The sequence below is a fragment of the Dromaius novaehollandiae genome, chromosome 4 (genome assembly GCF_036370855.1).
Source record: "Dromaius novaehollandiae isolate bDroNov1 chromosome 4, bDroNov1.hap1, whole genome shotgun sequence".
NCBI lineage: Eukaryota > Metazoa > Chordata > Aves > Casuariiformes > Dromaiidae > Dromaius > Dromaius novaehollandiae.
Window position 1 is genome coordinate 18,022,984 of NC_088101.1, and position 21,528 is coordinate 18,044,511.

General features: G+C 42.3%; 1 protein-coding gene across 3 annotated transcripts in view; it reads right to left on the reverse strand.

Moving 5' to 3' along the window:
* The window catches only part of TSPAN5 (tetraspanin 5), an 88,864-nt gene extending 67,636 nt beyond the window's left edge, over positions 1 to 21,228 (reverse strand). For all 3 annotated transcript variants that reach the window (XM_064510509.1, XM_026109156.2, XM_026109163.2), the window contains exon 1: positions 20,729 to 21,228. In XM_064510509.1, coding sequence (XP_064366579.1) covers positions 20,729 to 20,809 — 81 coding nt within the window. In that variant the 5' untranslated portion in view covers positions 20,810 to 21,228. The remainder of the gene's footprint in view (positions 1 to 20,728) is intronic.
* Between the last annotated feature and the right edge of the window lie 300 nt (positions 21,229 to 21,528).

The following is a 21,528-nucleotide window of genomic DNA, read 5'->3' on the forward strand; positions in this document are numbered from 1 at the left end:
AAGACAGTTCACCTATGGGATTGGGTGGAAGAAAAAAAAAAGGCAGCACTTTTCTCACTGGTCTTGGAAGAGTGTTCACAGGAATGTCAGGTTTAGAGAAGTGGACTTTTTGACCCTGTTTGCCTTTACAAGTATCACATATGAAAACTGCAAATGAAAATCAGTGGGTGTTAACCCCATTTCTCCCGCAGGTACCTCACTACTGGGTGCATTTGTGATAGGCATCACTGAAGACACTAGAGATACTAAGGAAGCAAAGCAAACCAAGCCCCAAGGAGCAGCTGCCCCATTAGCTGGCAGCCTGGCTAGGCTGTTGTTTCATTAAGCAGCAAGGAAGCAGTTAAAGCATTCAGCAGTTGATTCCAGAGGTATTTTGTTCAAAGACATTAAAATAAATCTGATTATGAAGGTAGTAATGGCATTTTGTTCTTGTTAAGTCCAATTGGCAGACAGAACAGCAATTCCATGGTTAGTCCCATATTATTTACAAATATTACTACATGCTTATACTATTTGCATTACTACAATACTTTTAAACAAATTTAAAACCAGGGAAATTTTTTCAAAAAAGCACACACATGACTTAAACCTATGACTAACATTCAACATAGACTTGAGTACGCTATATTATCAATGAGAAATTCTTATCAGCCTCCGTCAGCCTGAAGCCACTTTTGATGACAACAGCTTACAGTGCATTTGAAAGTTTCAGCAAACTCTTTCTTCTAACCTAAGTCTTTGCAAGTTAGGACACTGCTTCCACAGGCTGTGCCACTGATTCCAAATCAGGCTGTTTAAGTGTTTGAAGTCTATCCTTGCCAAACTAAGGCCTAAATAACTTTACAAGAAAGGATTCAGTGGCAGTTCTGACTGGGAATTTGATGGCTACACTTAACTTCATTAAAGACAGCGCTCTGGAAAAATTTTGTCATGACTCTTCCCTTCAGGGCCTGCTCAAAAAATCCAGATGATCAGACTGATACTCTTATTAAATGTCAAGAGTTGTCCAGCCAGAACATAAGCTCACATTAGATGTTGGGGGGGGGTTCACTCATCTTGAAAAAAGTTCAGCATCATCATGAAAATGAAACAGTTAGAAAAGCATTTGTGGCTTAACATGCTCTGAAGAATAAAAACAGGATGTGAAATCCACACACAGAGGTATCAGTACATGCATGCTCAAATTATGTTTTTTATACCATTTTCCAAGAGTCTGATTAAATCAGAAAGATGGCTGTATTGCTGAGGAGACTTGCATTTGATGCCAAGATGCATCTACATCAAAGGAAAACCACTGAATCATTGCACAAATCGTGGGGAACCTCCATATCCACAGTTTAGAGAACAGTGATGGGATGAGGAGAGGGCCAGGCTAACCCTGCATTGAGAACTAGCTGACAAGCACCTAAAAGGAAATACAAAGGAGCAGCTCAAGTCTTACACAATTTTCAGGGACTAAAGATAAACCATTTACTTTTCCTTAGGCCCGCCTTCCAATTCTGATAACACTCTTAAGAGAAACCCATCATAAGAGCCACAAACACAAAAGGACGCAAATCTAAAAATAATGACTTTCCACTATGTGGAAAGAATGATTTTTCAAGGAAGAAGGGGGAGGAAAGAACCAAACAAAACATTAGTCAGTTTATTTTTGTACACAAAGAAATTAACTTTTAGCTGGAGGCTTGAAATTCATACTCCAGCTAAAACACGTAGTAAGACTAGCCAAAGTTTGAGTAGTCAGCCTGGCAGACCACACAGAAGAACATTCAGCCCCACTGGCCTGGCCCAAACACAGAAGCCCATATAAGCCAAACCAGGCTGCGACTGCTGGAGCAGGGACAAAGGGGAGAAAGGTAGGCATGCTTATTAAAAAGAATTTTAAAAAAATCATGCTCAAGTATATTGACCAAAGAACATCTGCACTTGCTATGTCAGAAGAACACAGGGAAGGCAGGGGGGACCCACAGAAAACACACACAAACCTCCATCAGGAAGTCTACAGGGTCAGTATTGCCCCCCCAACAAACAAATCCCTCCCCCTCACTTCAAGCTGGAGTTCCCTTACAGGAAAACTACAAGATCCAAGGCCTTAAAAATAAAAAGCCACTGGAGAAAAGGCTCTGCTCGCTGGGAGCCTGTGCCCCCACTATCATGCATACAATGGCAACACAATGGTTCTGCTGTTTGCAGCACTCGGCATGCCTCCATCGGGAGGCTAGAGCAGGAATTTGTCCTGTATCTTCAAGTAGCCATAAAAAGCACAAAAATAGTCCCTCTTCTTCAGGCAGTATAAAAGGAAAGACCTGAGCTGATGAAACCCACGTTGCTAATTTTTTTTTTCTCATACAAACTGCTCAGTCACCCAAGTACATAAAACATTTGGATTGACTGGATTGCTGCTCCCATTCAGCCCCGTGGTAAAAGACAGTGAGCGATTTAAAATGCAGAGGAAACTCCTGCGAAAAAGAAGAAAGTCAAGTGAAGATGATGTAGAAGGTCTGATCTGCCACTGCAGTGTCAGCCAAGAGTGGCCACAGGAGACCTTTGTATTTTAATTTATGCTCTCCCTGTCAGGCTGAGGAGCAGCAGCTGCTGCAGCGAGAGCAGAGCAGACAGGAGGGCAGTCCTTATGCCTGCTACCCTGTGAAGAGAAAAAAGATAGCAGGAAAAAATTTCCCCAGCAGGGACCCCTCACTGCAAGAACAGATCCTGGCTGGCAGGAGCAAAAGCTATCTTCTTCAGTGTGCCTCCACAGTATTAGTATGGAGCAGAAGTGGAAAAACAACTAGAAAAAAAACCAAAAATATATATATGTATAAAAACATTTTCAATTACATTGCTTACATTGGATCCTGTTAGTGCTACTAAGAACCACACTTTCTAGCAATTACACCTTTGGGATTACACCTAGTTACAAGTATGAAACCCAACTTGCAGAATGGGGTTTTTCTCAGTAATTCAGAACGTACCATACCGAAGCTCAGGGCATCACGCAGAACACAGTAACACAACAAGCACTGAGGGGGGCCGGAGAGGGAACAACTCCTTGATGTTTTCTTGGCAGCAACAATAAACCTTTTACTTCACACACAAAAAAGGGGGCGGAAGAACTTAGGAAAACCAAAGCTATCAGCCAAATAAAATTGCCTTTAAAGCCCTAAGTGTTTGTTCCATTGTCCAAGTTTTCATTAAAGCCGTTCTAAAATAGAACCCCATACAGCAAATAAAACAGATCTCAGGATGAAGAGCTACCAAACTGTTTTCTCAGGCCTATATATACAGTTTTTGTTTTATGTTTTTTTTAAGTAAAGACTTCCTATAGGAACAAGAATTTGGATTAAAAAAAGTTGTTTACATGGAAATCTGGTTCCCAATGGGATCGGACCATGAATCTGGGCCCTGGGAAGAAAAATTTACAAAGGCAGTTAAAAGTACTCATTTATTTTAGTAACACAAAAACTCTTAGAACCCTGTAAGCCTAGTGTATTAGCTTAAATCTGAAGCATACCTTCTGCCTATATACTGACGAACAACTTTAAAAGATCCAATTTTTTTGTCCAGAAGCATACCTTCAGGTAATCTAGCCCACTTTACTTCTTGTCTTCTATTAGCTCAGCCAGTGAGGAGCCACCTACACCACTTGTGTTCTTTCCCCTTACCATGAATATTATTCAAGTAAACAAAAAAAAAAAATCACTATTTACATCAGAGGTCAAATGCTGTGGTATAATGCAAGATGACTTTATAAATTTGCCTTGATTAAAGAGTCTGCTTTGGCTACAGTACAACCTTAGGGATGTCATGCTTATACAATAATTTCCACAGTCCTGTCTGGCCAACAAGTCACCCTACATACTCCCAACACAACACTGGTCTCTGCTTCAGAGACATCTCAGGCAGCATTCTCCCAGAAGTCACAGACTTTAGGACCCTCTCAGGGCCCAGAGTAGCGACGAGCTTTCCGCCTTTCTCAGAACACCTGTACCATGTTATCTGGTAGTTGAGGATGTGTTGCTAGACTCGCTACTTGCTAAGGTAACAAGTAGATAGATACCTTAGTAACACAGAAAACACATACAAACTTCAAGCACAAGCATGACTGTGCTCTTTCTGCTCAAGAAGATGTATTTAAACAAAATAGCTTCTACCTAAAGGTTCTGCTCCAGAACAGCAGAGCTAAACAAGACCATAATGAATTCTAGCATGCGGGTTAAACAAGATATCAAGAACTTCTGCGTAACAATTGAGTTTGAAACAGTGCTCAAGAAAGGGAATTTGTACTACTCAAACAAGACTACAACATGACTGCTGACATATCTGAAATAGCCAGAGGGCTTAAAACTAATACATGGTAGACATTCAGCTTAGTTCCTTCAAAAAAAAAAGATAGGTACAACAGTTGAGCTTTAACATACTGCTAGAGTTTTCTTGAAAAGTAATAGAAGGGAAAAATCCAATGATTCTTCCTGAGAATGCCCTTCAAAATATCTGTTCATCACAGATTTCTCATCTCCCAGACACTGTTACACTGTTCTAGTATTAAATAAGTATCCCCCGTAACCAGTGGCAGAATAAAATAAGAATGATTGGGGGCAGGGGGGAGGTTAGGCTTGCTTGTTTCTTCCTTTTGGGTGACAGGAGGACAAAAAGATAAAAAAGGACCCAACTGTGGGCAACTGCAATCCCACATAAAAACTGCTAACAGAAAGACTATTTATTACCAAGGTACAAGAGCAGGTATTTCTCTGCTATTAAATATGGCACGGAGTGAAAATGGTTAATTCATAGTAATTAGAGGAGCTGTGTAAAGATCCAAGTAGGTCACCATCTGGAGACTTACAGCTCCTTTTCCCAGAAGCAAGCTTTTTGGTCTGCGACATCCAGCTGCAGTTCCCTTGGACTAGTACACTTGCTTGGTTTTGCATGCTTCCTACAGTCGTAATTCAACCATTGGAACTACTGAGAAGGAGGAACACATCTAAGATTTGTTTCTTCATGTTATTGTGTTGCAAAGGGTGGGGGGAAAAGAGGAAATGTTTCAAACTGCATTTTTCAGATGCAGGATTTTCACAGTCATTTCACAGAAGGTAAATTACATGTACATGACAGTTAATGGACCTCAAGCTGAAGAAGGCAGTACTAAACACTTACGGGAATTTGCCTCTGCTAAAAGTAACCCAAAACTAATAGGGAAAGGTACAACTGATAACTGGATGTCGCATATGTTACAAAGTTAGAGCTTCAGGGGGCAAATGGAAATCCATACAAAGAAAAATCCATCCAGGGATACTAAATACAAAGATCCTAACTCTGGCTCTAAAAGGCTAAGGGTTCAGAGCATACTCCCTAGGAATTACCACTACCTGCTTGCCTAGTTCTTATACTTTTCACCAGGTATTTACCACCGGCCACTGTTCAAAGGCTATTTACCTAAATGGACCTTTTGTCTGGGCCAGTATGATCACTCCTACGTTCCCTCTTTTGCATTTTTGAAAAGGTTCTTCGAGGAGTACCTTCACAGTGTTGCCTTATTTCAGTTCCCTTCTAGATCAGGAAGCGCTTCGACCCAAAAGTAATGGCAAAGCTGCAGGGGAAAGAAAGGGGAGCTCAACTAGAGCACCTGGCAGCAGACCACCTATAAAGTTTCAAAAACAACTGTTCTGCCCAGCCCTGCACAAGTTTTCTTTTTTGTATTGTACCTAAAGCCAAGAATTTGCCCTTTAATTTTACATGTGCAATGCCCCCTTTGGGGGGCAAACCAGTTTAATAAACATAACTATAATAATATACAAAAGAATTAAATCATGCCTTTAATTTCAATTCAGGTAAAGTAATGTAACTTCTTCAAAATTTCAGAGTAACCTGTAATAAAGCACAAAATGAATTCCAACATTCACTTTGAAACTTCAGGCATTTAGGCCATTACTTCTTTTGCTCCCAGTTTCTTTATTGATGATTATGGTCTGCTACAACTGCTTCACAAACACACACTTTCATAACCTCACCATGTTCTCATTCTCAACACTGAGCACTCGTTTTGAAGTTTCCTAATAGTTAGAGATCACAAAGTCCAAACCACTGGCATTATCTCAGGTTAAGTCAGAAAGAGCTCATATTAGACACTTCTACATTCACCCTGAAGCTCAAGGGGGGGGGGGGGGGGGGGAAGCATACCTTTACCACCCTACAGTAAAGTACAACAGAAATACCATCCCAGGCAAACTCATATTGGGTAATACTAGACATTTGTATTAATAGTTTAGTTTCCAAACCAATAACTTTTAGAGTAACTGCAGCTCTTCAGATTTCAACATACCTTTCACCATTTGGGCTTTCCTACTCAGTCCAGGGCTGATTGAAGGTATTACTGATAAACTAGCACTTGAAGGTTAAAGCCCCCGTGAACAATATGGAAGTGACAATGTATCCACAGGCTTAAGGTGAAATATTCTCAAGGGACAACACATCCCTCAGTCTACAGCACTTGTTTCAGACACTGGCCTGTCCACAGAAATGGCCAATGCTGCCAAATGCCAATTGCAAGAGTGGTGTTTGACATGGGCAGCTTTCACATAAGCCACACAGTTTCAACCGCTGCCAGTGGTTTCAGCAGCAAAATGGCCAAGTGAGTTTCCACAGTCACATCCTCCTCTGAGGGGACTCCTTTTCCTCACATGTCACTGTTTGCCAGCCCCCCCAGTTGGTCTACGAAGACATTACTTTACACTGCAGGCTGGGATGCAAACTGTTTAAGCTGCTTTTGCTGGCAAGGATACCATCTCCAACTGCCCACTCAGACTAAAAAGTAAGACTCCCAAACTACCTTTAGATTACCTGGGACTCCAGCTGGAAATGAAAAGAAGATTCAAGAAGATGCCTTTTTAGCACAGCTTTCTTGCTGTGCAGAACACAGGCCATAACTGTTTTAAAAGTGTCTTGTTTTGGGGTTTTTTTAGGTTGCCAACACACACAACATTAATGGAAATCAGGACCACATAACTGATCTTCAAAGAAACACTTTTTCAATTCCTTACCATTAAAACCCATCTTCAGCTTGTTTAATGGAGTTGTAGCTGCATTGATATATTGTGTCTTCAGAGGAGAAGAGGATTCTTTCCTCCAGGGAATTCCCTTGTACTGAACCCAGGTAAAAGGCAAGCCTCAGCACATCTCCTCCAAAACTCTGGAGCACTTTTTGGCTCTGTAGGTTAATTTTAGCTGTTACATTTGAAGGCGCGTGACATCAGCAGATTAAGGATTCAGTGCAGTAGCTCAAAAGTTTTTGAACTCTTTTGGTGGTATGAATAATCTAAAAAGAACGAATGTTAATTTTGCCTTTTTTAAGGCTATCAGTAAGAATCAGCTTTACATTTCTTTAAAACTTAAAGGTAAAAGGAAGGGTTGTGTTTGTTGTTCATTTTTAACAGTATTGAAACCCTTGGTATTAGCACAGACTATAACTATCTACTTACATTGAGGTACCAAATACTACTGGAAAGACCTGACAGTAGAAATAAGATACAATATTCATCAAGTTCTGCATTTAGATAGACATTTTTCCATTTCCTCTATCAATCACTGAAGCACAACACACAAATATAACCAGTCCAACATGTTCGGTTTGCATTCAACTACGAACTGATTTACAGGCTTGATTTATATACATAGCTTCTTTTATACTTTGTTTACAGAAATTCTTTTCTCTGCCACACTAGCTTATTCGATGAGAGACCACTAGTAATAGCCGGATGTATTTCATGCAGAAGCCATTATCTTTAGCCTAAGAGGCTGTTAAAGTTCAGAAGCCATTACTAAAGTGTGGTGATTTCATATGTGGCTAATGGTAGACCACATGAGTAGTGGTACTTAACAGATAGGGATTAGTAGCATCCATTGGACACAGATTTATCATTAAGTTGCTATTACATACGTGCCTAGCAAAAACAAGACTCAGTACTCAAAATGATACAGTACTATGAACCACTAGTTATAGAAAGCACCAGTGGCTACCAGCTCGCTGTCCAGACGAGTGGGAAGGCACATGGCTTTCCATGGCTGATCAGTCAGCACTAGTTTCTCTAAGCTATTTCATACAAGCACACCACTACTATAAAAACAGAGAGAACACAATCACAACAGTCAGCTGTGGATGACCCCTGCATGCTTCAGCAGCTACATTCTCTCAGTGCTAAAAGTATTTGATTCACATGTAGCTCCTATTATTCAGGGAAAGCATTCATTTAAAGGTTCAAAATTGTCAGATAGGATAACTGCTGAGACACAGGCCAGCAGACATGCTGCCTGATAGGCTCTGTTGTTCTTGGCCATCGCCTCTTGGTTGGACTGCAGAGTATTGCCCTTTTTGTCAGCTCTTAGCTCTTTAGATGGACTGAAGTAATGGCTCTAGCTCTTTTGAAAGTCTTTCCAGTGTTTTCTGGGGGGATGTCACTGGGTGCTCCCTCCCTCCCTCTTTTTTTTTTTTTTTTTTGAAGACATTGCTTGAAAACCAAGGGCCTAACTATGCAGCTGTCACCAAGTGATTCCCACTGAAGTCAACAGGAGCTGCTCCTAGCTCATACGCAGAGACCTGTAACAAGGCACCAAGCATTTACAGTGCTGAAAGCCTTTGTGCTGTATACCCTAAGTGGATGAAGACAAGCTATGCAGGGGGTTCATTCAAAATTAATACATCAGTAAGTGGATGAGAGAGAGGGAAGGCACTTAATAATTGATCCACGATTTGTTTTCTGTGAATTCTGAAACATCTTTATGTACACGTTTGTTTTGGTTTGTTCTGTGTGTTTATTTTTTTTAAAGCTAGAGAGTTTTTAAACTAGAATAAAGTTCTATTAAGAAAATAGAATGGAATAATGAGTCAGAGCTCCCTAAATGGCACTTAGATATCAATAACTACAGAAAGATATCTACCTAGCAGGCAACATGGAGAGATGGAATAGAAAATGAGGCAGGTTTTTATTCAGTCAAAACATGACAACCTTATGACTTTTAGAACGTTCCATTCTCAAAGTAAAATACCTCCTGTTTTGTGAACAAGACATAGCATATTCCACGCCCCTACTCTTTCACAGAAAAGCTAGAAGTTTCCCTTCTCACCATCAGCAAATACATTTATACAGAAGTCCAATCCCATCCCACAATGGAGACAAAGTCCACCCTTCCACCTGATCAGCTCCTCCAAACTCCTCAAGTTAGGAGTCTAATCCTGCTCACATGAACAGCTTTGACAGCACAGCTACACCAAAATTGCTCTACATTGCTCTGGCTTTGTAAGTGCAGCCTGCAGTCATTTTAAGGATAGGTTGCACTGGCAGATTGGCGCAAGACAGTCATTTAGCATAAATGTGAATCTGACCTCAAAGCACTACAGAGATTTACATAAATAACAGTACTTTCTGAAGCTCCGATAGGTCTCCAAAGATACAAAAACATCACACCAACTCTCAACTTAAAATACATAGGACTTTCCAGTATACTTCTAAAAAGCATAGGAGCAGCAACCACCACCACCCTCATTTCATTCCACTCTTGTACTTCAGCCTTGAGTAACATCGAGACCCTGAGCTTCAGGGCAGCAAGCTCTGGTTCAAAAGGAGTTCACAGCAGGTCCCTCATTTTGAGCTATGGTTCAAAAAGAAGTCACAGGAGGCCCCTCAGATCTTTGCTGACTATGCCAGTCTTTCACATAGTCCCATCCATTCCACCTCACCATGGCGCTACACGGATCCTACATGGCTCACCCCTGCAGCAATTATCTATGAAGCAAAAACAGTGAAACTCATTACACTAGAGACAGATCTGCATGTACAGTTTTGATATTAATTGGCCTTATAGCTGGACACATCAACTAAAAGAGTATTATCTATGCAGGTGTTATCTGGGAGGTCTTGCACTGACACTGAGGCCGGCTGTTTCAAAAGGAGATGTTTATGCATTCCATCGAAAAAAGGCGCATGCTGTTTATGGAGTAAAGCTGTTTCTCAAGTAGGAACAAGGGCCTTAGAAAAGCATATAAAAAAGCTGTGGATGATCTTTACTCCTCCTTGCCACTCTTGTGGAGGGGTGGCAAAACTCCAGTGACAGAGTCAACGAGCTGCACCTATATAAAGCCTGCTCAGAGCATCGCAGTGAATGCACAGGGGTGGCTGCGGGCAAACAGACTACAGACCTCAGGCTGGGCTTTCAATTCCAGACCAAAGGAGTAAAAAACGGGCACAAAGTTAGACACAAAAAGGTCTACCTTGGGGAATGCTACAGAGAGAACAGCCTCTTATTGCAAACTCAGGTAGAACACAAACTGAAAGGAGGGCAAAAATAACAAGAACCAGGTATTTAGAAAAGGCATGGTAGTTTATCCAGGCAGTAATCATCTGCTGTTGATTTAAAAACACAAGTAGCAGTGGAGCTGCATCTATCATTGCTGTCATTTACTAAGGATGACATTTAAAATATATATGAAATACTGGATGAGAAATCCCACCTACATACAAGGCTCTGACGTTGAGAAAGAAAGGAAAAAGCTGCTGTTGCTCACAGCTGCCCATTTACCTCCACCACATGTTAGCACCTCTACGGGAACAACTGGTAGGGACATGGAAATGGGAGATACCTGGCGGGGGGGAGAAGGGAGGGAGAGAAGAGCACCTCCAACAGAAGACAGGAGTGGTCAGATGGGAACAGCAACTCCTCCACTTCCTTAACTAAAGGATTTTGCAACAGTGGCAGGAACGGCTTCATTATCAGTTGCATCAAAATTGCGATTGGTTTTCTTTCCTATGCAAAGCTATCAACTACATCAGCTCAGAAACTGCTTCCTCTGCAGGGAATGAGAGGGGTTTAGGAAAAGGGAAGGAGGAGACCAGAGAGTAGCCAGGATGTAAACCATGTGAAATGCAATTGGCTTGTGTTCATGAGTCAAACACACTAGGTACTAGCACAGAAAAGATTTTGCATGACAAAAATTTGATTCAGATGCCACTCTGAACCTTTAGGCTATCCATGCAGGGCTCTGCCTACTTTCAAAACAACAGAACACTGTAAGAGGAATGAGAACACTTATATGGAAAAGATAACTGTTTTTAAATCACAGTCAGTCCTGCTTTGCTGAAGTAGGAACATCATTAGTGGCATTCCTAAGTCCTGCACCACCAGCAGAACAGTGGAATGCAGTCAGAGGAAAATCAGTGCAAAATTACTTTCTCTCCACGTAACAGCAGTTAGACATGTTTCCAGTCTTTCCAAGTGCTGCTTCTAGGCAAATAAGTCAATGAGAACTTATGCTGTAGCAAGTAAGGAATTAGAAATTGTGTGTGCATAGGTATATTAAAAAAATGTACACACACACACAAATGAAAATCTCTAAACGTTTACTAACCACTGTTTGCAACCAAGCCATTAAAAGGATACTCGGGGATCGATAATCATGGCAAACACGCTATGTGCTGCAGATGCTTTGCCACTTCTTCCAGAAGACCACTCCAATGGGGCATTTTATTATGGAGGGTGGTATGGTCTTTGGAACGTGTATGGGGAAAAAAGAGAAACCAGAGAGGTAGATGAAGTTGTGCACTCACTTAAGTTCACAGTTAGCACACATTACAATAAGCTTGGTAGACTAGCACTGCTCTTTCTTTCTCCAACATCACAGAGCAATTAGGAGAAAACAGAATAGCCATATATCTTCCTAAAGTAGAGCAGGATCAAAGTGCACTGGAGGAGCATCCTAAGCAGCACGTAAGTCTACGTAACAGTCTTCACTGGACTGAGCTGAGCATTAATAAAGCATCATGTCCGATGTCTCTGCATATTCCACAGTTCAAACCCACTTAGCTTATTAGAGTTGAAACAGACTGCACTTGCATGATCTCCTTAAATTGATCTATACAGGGAAAGAAAGAGGCGGCCCTACCACCTTACCATACTTCGCTCTCGCAGCTAAACAGCAAGCTGATAGGAACTGATCCCAACAAGACACAGTTCTCGGTCAGATTTGGTTACTGACTGGTTTAAGCCCATTGACAAGTCAGCTGTACTAACATTTGGTTCTGCAGTCTTGCACCAGCTCCAGCCATTTGCTGCCCCCTGCTCTCATGCCGACACCAGAATTTGCAAGGCAGCACAGCAAAACCAGTTGTGAAAAAACTACCATAACCAAGGCAGAAAGTGGCCCAGCTATAGAAACAGGTCCTCTCACCCATTAAGAGAGAAAAAAATGGGGTTAGACTATTGAGAAAGCATCAAGACTTCTCCTTCCCCTGGACGTCCAGGGAAAGACAGAAAAAAAGACAATGTTGGTTATAACAAGCAATATTGGTAAGAACTAGATCTTAGTCATTTATTAACTGTAACTATACTTTTAAATATATACAAACATTCTTTCCATCTAAATCATACAGCTGAATTTTCACACAGAAACAAATGATATAACTCCTCAGAGAACAGGCTAATTTGGGGATTGTTGTTCTTCCCTTTTACCATAATTGTTACTGGACTGACTCTGAATTCACACATACTTCTTTAGACTCATACCCAGGTAAGTTGGCAATCAGTAAGAGCTTCTATGAAATCCTCTTTTACCCACAGCAGAAAGGAGCCCTTCCAGTTGTATATTTCAGTGACAAAAAATAATTAAAGAAAATCCTTATTTTGTACACATCTGAACACCTCAATATACTCCCAGCTGAGTCTGGCCAAGGAGACTGGCCAACCCACATGTGTCTTCCTAATTAGCCAGGAGAACCCAATTTTGGCAATTGCTGCCTTTTCTAAATTCTCTCCTGTAGCCTGAAACACTGTAACCATGTGACATTGCAAAGCGCATACTATGCAAACCTAAGAAGGATTTCTCCTGAGGTGTCACACAACTAATCTGAGCATGGTATGATGTAAGAAAACTTCTGCCACACATCATCTGTGATCTTTTATCTCAGTGTCTCTGCTTTTATATACAAAACATTTACAGCACATCGGAGGTTCTTTTTACCACAGCTGGTGAGAAAACAGAAGACAAGAAGAGATGCAACTCAGCAAGAGGGAAACGTGGAGAACCTACTCTCAGAAAGCTTAATGTACTCCCAGCACACACGTACATAAAACGAAGGTGTCCAGACAGGCCGACAGGGAGAACCTGTGAAGCAGGCTATGACAAAATGACCAATACTAGGTGGGTATGCTAGCTGTGACACCCTGCACCATTCGGCAGCTTCCTTCCTTTGGGGAAGGGAGCTTGGCTGAAAGAGTCTGCCCTCTTGACACAGAAAAAGGGAATCCTGACATAAAATGATGTTCCATGTCACAGAAAATTTGCCCCTAAATCAAAGTGAGTAAAGCTGGACTCCAGCTAAACAGAAGTCATTAATGGTAGGAAATGCCCAGTAGGCTGAATTATTGCAAGTATCCTTGCAATCTCACTATTTCTATCACATTCATTACGCTGTGCCAGCAGCACAAGCTACTGGGCCTATGACAACAGATACACGCAGGTTTTAACTCACTAACAATGTATTCAGCAAAAACAAAAGACAAGAAGCCTCTATGAACCCCAAATATTTCATCTATCTAAAGGCATCCAGCCTCCCTTTAGTTCTTTCAATACAATACTACAAAGAAGCACCAAACACCTTTCCGCATAATTTCACTTGCCTATTGAGAGGGAGGAGGACATATTTAGGCAGAGAAGCTCCTACAATCCTTTGATTTCCACACAAGTAGTTTGCTGTTGAAAAAACAAGAAGGCAAGAGGTACAGAGCATGTGTACAAATGAATTTTCATAGTATGTATTTGCCTCACTGCAAAAAGAAAAAATAAATCCTCCACCACCATACATCAAGAACTTCACTTGAAATGATTTTCAATATTATTTGATGCAATGGAGCCTTCACTAGGAGCAGAGGGATTTTCAAAGCCTGGAAGAGGCATATTGATTTTTCCCAGTTCTGTGGGAAATTGACAGTTCATTCATAAGATCCTGTGTATGTGCTGAAATACTTATTCTAAACGCTGTCCAGAGGAAAGTGACTGGAAAGTTGAAACACTAGCTGAAGAATGTGTGATGTGGAGATTGATGTGTACTAAAAAACAAATAGAATAAAATAAAAATAAAAGCCACTGCTGCTACTCACCTCATTTATTTTATACAGCTAAAGGAGTAGGATCTGTTTCCAGCACCCTCACAAGCCAGGCCATCTGGAGGTTATACGAGATCACACCGAGTCGAGTTTGATACCAAATCAAGCACCCCGACTTTCTTTAAGCCTCAGTGTGTTTGTGATATTTTTAAATGTGAGCATAAGGAAAGGGCTGTACTGCTGCAGATCTTTGTGTATGTTGCAAAACCAGCTCTACGCAGGGCAGTGATCCAACAGTGACATCCACCCACGCTGACCCTTATGCTTGTACAAAGTCCTACTGAAATCAGTGGAAATCTGTACCCATTATGATCCATGACAGGATTTTTTTTTGGCAGTAGTAGCAAAAGAATCATAAAAATGGGATTTTTTCCAAACTCACAGAATAGAACAATGGAAAAGAAATAATTAAACCTCAAACCAGTAACGAACAGTCTATGTTTCCTGAACTTTTTGCTGTAGGACAGTAACGGAACACAATTCAGTACATCAGTAAAAAAGAATAACCTTTCTTGGTTTAATTCTTATATTGCATTGCATCAACATTTTCATATTTCTTAGTAAGAAAATTAGATAGAAACTTGTGCAAAACTACAAATTCACTATGAAATGCTAGCTAATGAAAAAGTCAGCTATTCTAAGAAGTTTTAAAAACATATTACTATATGGGAAGGCACTTTCATGGTTAATGTTGACAGTCACTTCAGTGTCATCACTAATAGAGCTTTGTTACCACATCGGCCCTTCAGCTCCTTGCTCTTGCCTATACCAATAAAACAATTACGGTTCTATTGACCAGCCACTACTCATTCATTTGAGAGGCGTGCTGCATATTTGGGGCAATGCAAAGTAAAAAGGCCAGTTCTGCCCTGTAGCATTATACTTTAAGACTGCCCTACCTTGCAGAGTTTGGCTGCAAGATTTCTTTGGGTTAAAAATTATTCTCTCATCTCCAGTTTTAAGTGGAAGCAAAACATAGCATTTAAAATATTTAGAGCATACATTCATGAGTTACTGGCCTTGGTTAATGGAGTACAAACTGTTAGAGTATTTAGACTGAATATTTAATGACAAATCAGCTGCTCGCTCCAAATTTTAAGTTGTAGCCTCAGTGCCAAATACATTTTATAAGGCATTTTCAGCAAGAAATACATCTGTAGGAATGGGGTCTGGAACAAAATATCCTACAAATGTTGTTTCACTAACTGCAAGCTCAAGTTTCTTTTCCCTTACTAATCATCAATTACTTGTGTCTTACAGAGTTTAAGGAATAAAGAAATTAAAGCTTGCTGAAAAGTACTTCAGGATTACTGTAATCTATGGATCTAGGTCTTAGCAAATGTTCTTTAAGAACAGGGTATATACATACTTTCAAGTTCTTCTCCACTGAATATAACAAAAGAGTTCCTTACATCATGCTTCTTCCCACTCCCCACGTGGAAAAAAAAATTTTCCATTTGAAAATTACCCTAAATCTATTGAACTACCTGATGCAGGTAAGTTCTTTTAAAAAGCATGTTTTCTGGATTTCCATCTCGAAAAAAAAATTCTTCCGCAGCACAGCTCATGTTTGCTTTCCCAGCATGCCTATTGTATCATATGTAGTAGTTGAGTATGTACACATAATAAATACATCAGCAAGCAGCCCATCATAAAAGGCTGTCTTTACTGAATAAAGATAGTATGCACGCTTTCAAATCCAGTGTTACGGAACGTGAATCTATTGCCTTTATTATGAAAACATTATCAAGACACAACAAAGTAGACAGGACTAGGACCACAATGATATGTATTTATATATAAAAACATCCACAGTTTCACTCACAGAAACAGTCTATAAAGGTTGGGGCTGCCTATACTCAGGCTCCTGTTGACACACACGAGCACTTGTCTCACTGTGACTCTATAAAGATTCCAAATTTACTCTTGAAACTCTTAAATAGTGAGTTTCACTTGGTGGCACAGCTGTGATAGTAGAATCAAGGTGGGAAAATAGTAAATATATTTACCAAATTCATAGTACTTCTCTTCTCCTGTGAGTAGGCTGCATTTAATAGTTCCAATAACATTAATTTGAAGTATGTGGAAATCCGACATGAGAAGTTGTGGAATTAATCATAATTATTTTTTTCTAGTACTTAGTCTTTTCCCCTTACCCTTGTTCAAACTTTTATAAAGTAGAAACATCAAATAGGTTAAAATAATAAAATATTTATAAATACCTAGTTTTGGGAAACCAAATACTTCAGAGAAAGGAAACAGTTTCATCCATGCTACCCATCTAATTCTTTTTGCATAACCAGTGCTACAATTCTATGGGGAAGGCAGGGAAAAGAAAAATTTTATTTGACGAATGACCCCTACAAACGTGAAGCAAAGCCACCGTAGCCAGCAGTTACTCCAGTTTCACATGCCTTTAAAAAATTGGGGCTATGTCTGCTGAAACAGACACTGAGGAATTCAGGAATCCCAAGCTCACACTGTAGCTAGTTCATCAATACGCACTATGCACATCACCACCTTTTAACATTACGAAACAGTTACCCACTTTCCCCAAGATGAACATTGTTCTGCTTGCGGCAGGACCACTTGTGAAATGCTCTCCAAGCTATCTCAGTGTTATTAAAAATAAATAAATAAATACTCTGATCACAAAGGGGGCAGAGGAAATGATCAGAATGTCTTCTCACTTCCACTGAAAGGATATCTTCCCAATGTAATTTTTTTAAAAAGACCAAATGCTACCCAATGCATTTGAGGATTGCACAGAACAAGTCTCACAACAACAATTTTTATTTTCATTTAACAGTGGCAAGGGAAGAATTATATAACCAAAACTTCCTTCTCTGATATCTGAAAACCAACTGCCATTGGAAAATTATTTTCTGTCCCTTTGAGAGCAAACTATCAACAACGTACAAAATTCAACAAACAATATATTTGTTGTCCCTCCCTCAAAGGCCAGTGCACTTTTCCAACACTTTTCCCATAACATATTTACATAATCTTATCCAGTTTTCTTTCTGCTATCTTCCTGTAATTCAGGAGACTATTTAAATTCGCATATGGTTACCATCAAAACCAGCAGATGCATAGCAAATTAAAACACAAATTATGACTTGTAATATGCTGATGCATCATAATTGCAGCATACCTCACAACTTAAAGTGAATCATCAAGACAAAGCAAAGGTTTCTGAGGTGTCAATGTATTCTATACATCTTTTCTATTCGGCTAGGGTCAGAGGAATCAAGTTTAGTTTAACTCTGAATTTAAATGTACAGTATTTATTCATAATTTCTATCAACTACAGTAAAGGACAGAGAGGGAATTGGAACATTTATTCCTAGAACCATAAGTCAGCACAAAACTGTCATGTATAAAAGAGAGAAAGAAGGGGAAATAGTTCCTGCCTTTTTGGGAAGCAGAGTGGCTTACTTGTGCATTATGTTTGCATTATACCTTTGACATCATTCTACATGGAAGTCTAAAAGATGGGATGGGGTGGTGTGTGTTTGCTTTTTTAGCTACAGAAAAGTGCTCTCTATTACCTTATATTATGCATTCAGCTCTCATCTAAAGCAGAGTATATTACAGTTTACCTAGACAAAGACCTAAGGGCTCATTTTAAAAAAAAAAGTGAAAAACAAAAAACTATTACACCAGCCTAGAAGGGCAGTGAACATAATGAGGTGCTTTCACACAGACACTATGCTAGTCAGGTTAAAGCATAGGCATGTGCCCTAACGAGCAATAAGCAGGAGTGACAACTGAACAACTGAAAGAGAAACATAATATTAAGTTCTAACTCTTTATTTAAATTCATTTGTGCCTATTTGGTCTCAGTACCTAAGTCTCAGTTCAGTAAATTCAGTTACGTTTCTTTAGGGGAAAAAATAACAGACCAGCAAAAAAACAAAATTAGCTGAAAGATTTGACAATTTATGTCATCTGTATTCCAAGAGATATAAAGCCTCCATTTTTTTTCGTAATGTCTTCAGTTTAAAAAGCACGGACAGTCAATCCCAACAATTTCAGTAGGTCTATAGTATTCCTCTACTCAAGGCATGGACAATTTTTTTCTCAGAACCATTAATCTTTCAATTTAGTTCCATCCATTTTCAAAGTCTGTTGTTTTATGATGCAGAATAGAAAATATTTTTGCATTTGTTTATACCAAAATTTTAAAAGAATGCATTAAAACCAACATATAATAAAGCCTGGGCAGAAGTTTTAACAAACATGTACTATATATCTAAGTGTTCGCAAGATCCCTGGAGGATATGATGGGGTTAATACAATGACCTCTTTACCATTTCAATCTATTTACAATGACTTACACTAGTGGCTATTTTTGATTATCACTCTCTGTGCAAAGCCAACCAAACTTGTATTTGCATTTACAGCTTTTCTGGTCTGGTTTCATAATAGAATATTGAGCAGTTTGCTATTAACTCAATAAAAACAACTTTAAAATATATTCTGTGAGAGTCAGTGCGTACATTTTCACTCCAACTCATGAGAGATGGTAATAAATGTAGGCTTCCTCATAAAAAGGTAACAATATTCTGAAGAAATGACTGAACTAGACAACAGTAACTCCAAGCTCTTATAACGCGTTTTTTGTTTGTGGCTCTCCAGAAGTTTAGCCAAGGACACGAATGAGATGATTAGCATTTTGCAGAACAGGAAATCGGTAAGCAAGGGCCACACAACAAGCAAATGGCAGAGTGGGCGATGTACTCAGGTCTTCAGATTACCATTCCAGCAGTCTAAAGCCATGTGGTCTAGCAAGATATCCTTTAACCCATTCAGTTACAACAGAGGAACATTTGCCATCATGCAAAAGCTGCGCTGTGCAAGCCTCAACAACACATGAAGAAGAAAGCAACCAGCCACAAAGTACCTAAAGCATACTGCTTCCCCACTTCCACCATCCACACAGTCAGTCTTCAGAGAATAAAGTGCTTATGTATATTTTATCATTAACTCCCTCCTCTAGTCCAAAGGCATGCCACACAAGTCTTCCTCACCCTACTCTTGTTTCCCAACACCATAGGCTCGTGGGAATAAAAAACAGGCAGGCAAAGAAAACCATGGCCAACTTGACCCTTAAAAACTGAGCTAATAATACAACAAGAACAGCTGTCACAGGGTCAGAATAAAGTCTGCAATAGCTCATCACCATAGGTCTACTTCTGCCAAATTAGCATTGAAATCAAGGTCCATGACTGTAGCCAATTTTGCTCTAGCAGTTTAACTTTCTTGATGAGAGAAGGGTATTTCATTATAAAAGTGCCACTAATCAAAACTGCTATCTTCCAGAACATCCTCCCCAGACACCTTTACTTTCCAGGAACACAGACACAAGGTTAGCCACAAACACCTGTTAGCCACATAACCATCTTCCTCTATTTTCACCAGGGTGATAAAGGTAATCACAAACCTCAATGCTGGCTTCTCTCCTTCCCTCTTCACCACCTTCATCCATAGCAAAATTGTTTCCAGCTGACCTTATTGGCCAAAGACAACAGCAAACCAAGTCTGTACTCAACTTGCTTTCAAAGCCCTCAAAACACATCCACCCCACCTGGCTTTGTGTGTGTTTGCCATTGCTAAATGGCACATCTCGCTGGAAGAGGGGCTTGTACACGTGAGTGCCTTCCTCCAACTCCAGCACCATGTACAGTGGGGAGACTCAGTCATTTACACCTGCGGGTGAACACTCACCCCCTCCCCGCGCTGTCCTCGAGTTTGGAAAACGCAACAAAAACCACTTGCTTCTCTTTCAAGCCCCACACGCGGAGAAGATGCTAGAAACGCTGCCATATGCGGGCTACATTTCGCTACGCAGCTCTGCCCAGCGCGGGAATGGTGCAGCACGACCCGGCGCAGGCAGGAGACCAAGCAGCACAGCCGAGCGCCGCTGCAGCCGCCCGGCCGAGCCTCCCGCGGGCTCCCGCTGCGCGGAGGGGGGGAGCGCTGTCCCCTGCCTCCTCCATCCCAAACACCGCTGCTGCTGCACCGCGGGGTCGTAGCTAATCCCCGTAAGCCCCCTGCACGCACGCACTCGGCATTGTGTAACCGCCCCCCGAAACGGCACCGCTCTGGGAACTTGAGCTGTGATTTTTTTTTTTTTTTTTTTTTTTTTTTACTATGAAAACACACAGATCGATTCATCCTCCGAGGCCTGGGTGCCTGGCTGCTCCCTCCCCCACCGCAAAGGACAACCGGGGGGGAAGAGGGGGGAAACCCTCCTCACACCTACAACAAAAGCAATGAGGAGGGCCGCACGCGAAGAGGAACGGGCAGTTTGGAGAGGCGCAGCAATGCACCCCGCAAACTTGCCGGCGGAAAGGCTCCGGCAGCAGGGGAGCCCCCCCCGCCCGCGGCCACTCAACGGCCGCGCAACGGCCGCGCAGGGCCCGGGCTCCGCTTTCACAGCTCCCTCAACGCTCGCCGCCGGTCGTGCCCAGCCCGGGAGCGGCGGGGAGGCTGCGGCGAGGGGGAGGAGGAGGAGGAGGAGGGAAATGGGGGGGAAGGAGAAGCGAGGAAGGCGCCGTGCGACCGGCCCACTTACCCAGAAAATGACATTGAAGCCAAATATGAAATATTTGATGCAACAACTGACTTCAGGCCCCTTGTAGTGCTTCCCGGACATCCTCCGCGCTCATGAAGACACTCTGCTCGCAGCCAGGGTGAGAAGCAAAGGTGGGGGGGGAAGAAAACAAAAAAAAAAGGGGGGGGGAGATAAAATACCCCGGGCGGGGGGGCTGGGAGCGGCGCGGCGGGCAGGGCTCACGCCGCGGGGAGATGCGGCAGCAGCGGCGCGGCGGGTCGGCTCCGACTTGCCGGGCGCCGGGGATGGCCGGCGAGCAGCTCCCACCTCCTTCTCCTCCTCCTTTCCCGCATGGAGGAGGCCGCGGCGACTCGCAGCCCGAGGGAGGGAGGGAGGGAGGGAGGGAGGGAGCCGGCGGGGCGCAGGCACGGGGCTCGCCGCTGCCGCCGGCACTGCCGTGCCGAGGCCGCCAGGCGCCCCGAGCCCTCGCGCAAAAGACTCCCGCCCCGCCCCGCCCCGCCCCGCCCCCACAGCGCCAACGGCCGCCGCCGCGCGCGCCCGGCCCGGCCCGGCCCCGCCCCGCGGGTGGGGACGGCCCCGCCACTCGCCGCCGCCTGATTGGCACCGCGCCCCGCCAATCCGGCGCGGCGGCCGCCCGCCTCCGGCGCCCCCCCCCTCCACCAACCCCCCACCCCCCACCCCACCGGTCCGAGCCGGCCCGGCGGTGGGGCCGCCCCGAAACGGCTCCCCCGGGGGACTGACAGCGAGGCGGGGGTGGTTGTGCCCGGCGGCCTCCGTCTGCGGCGGCGCGGGCGGGGGGC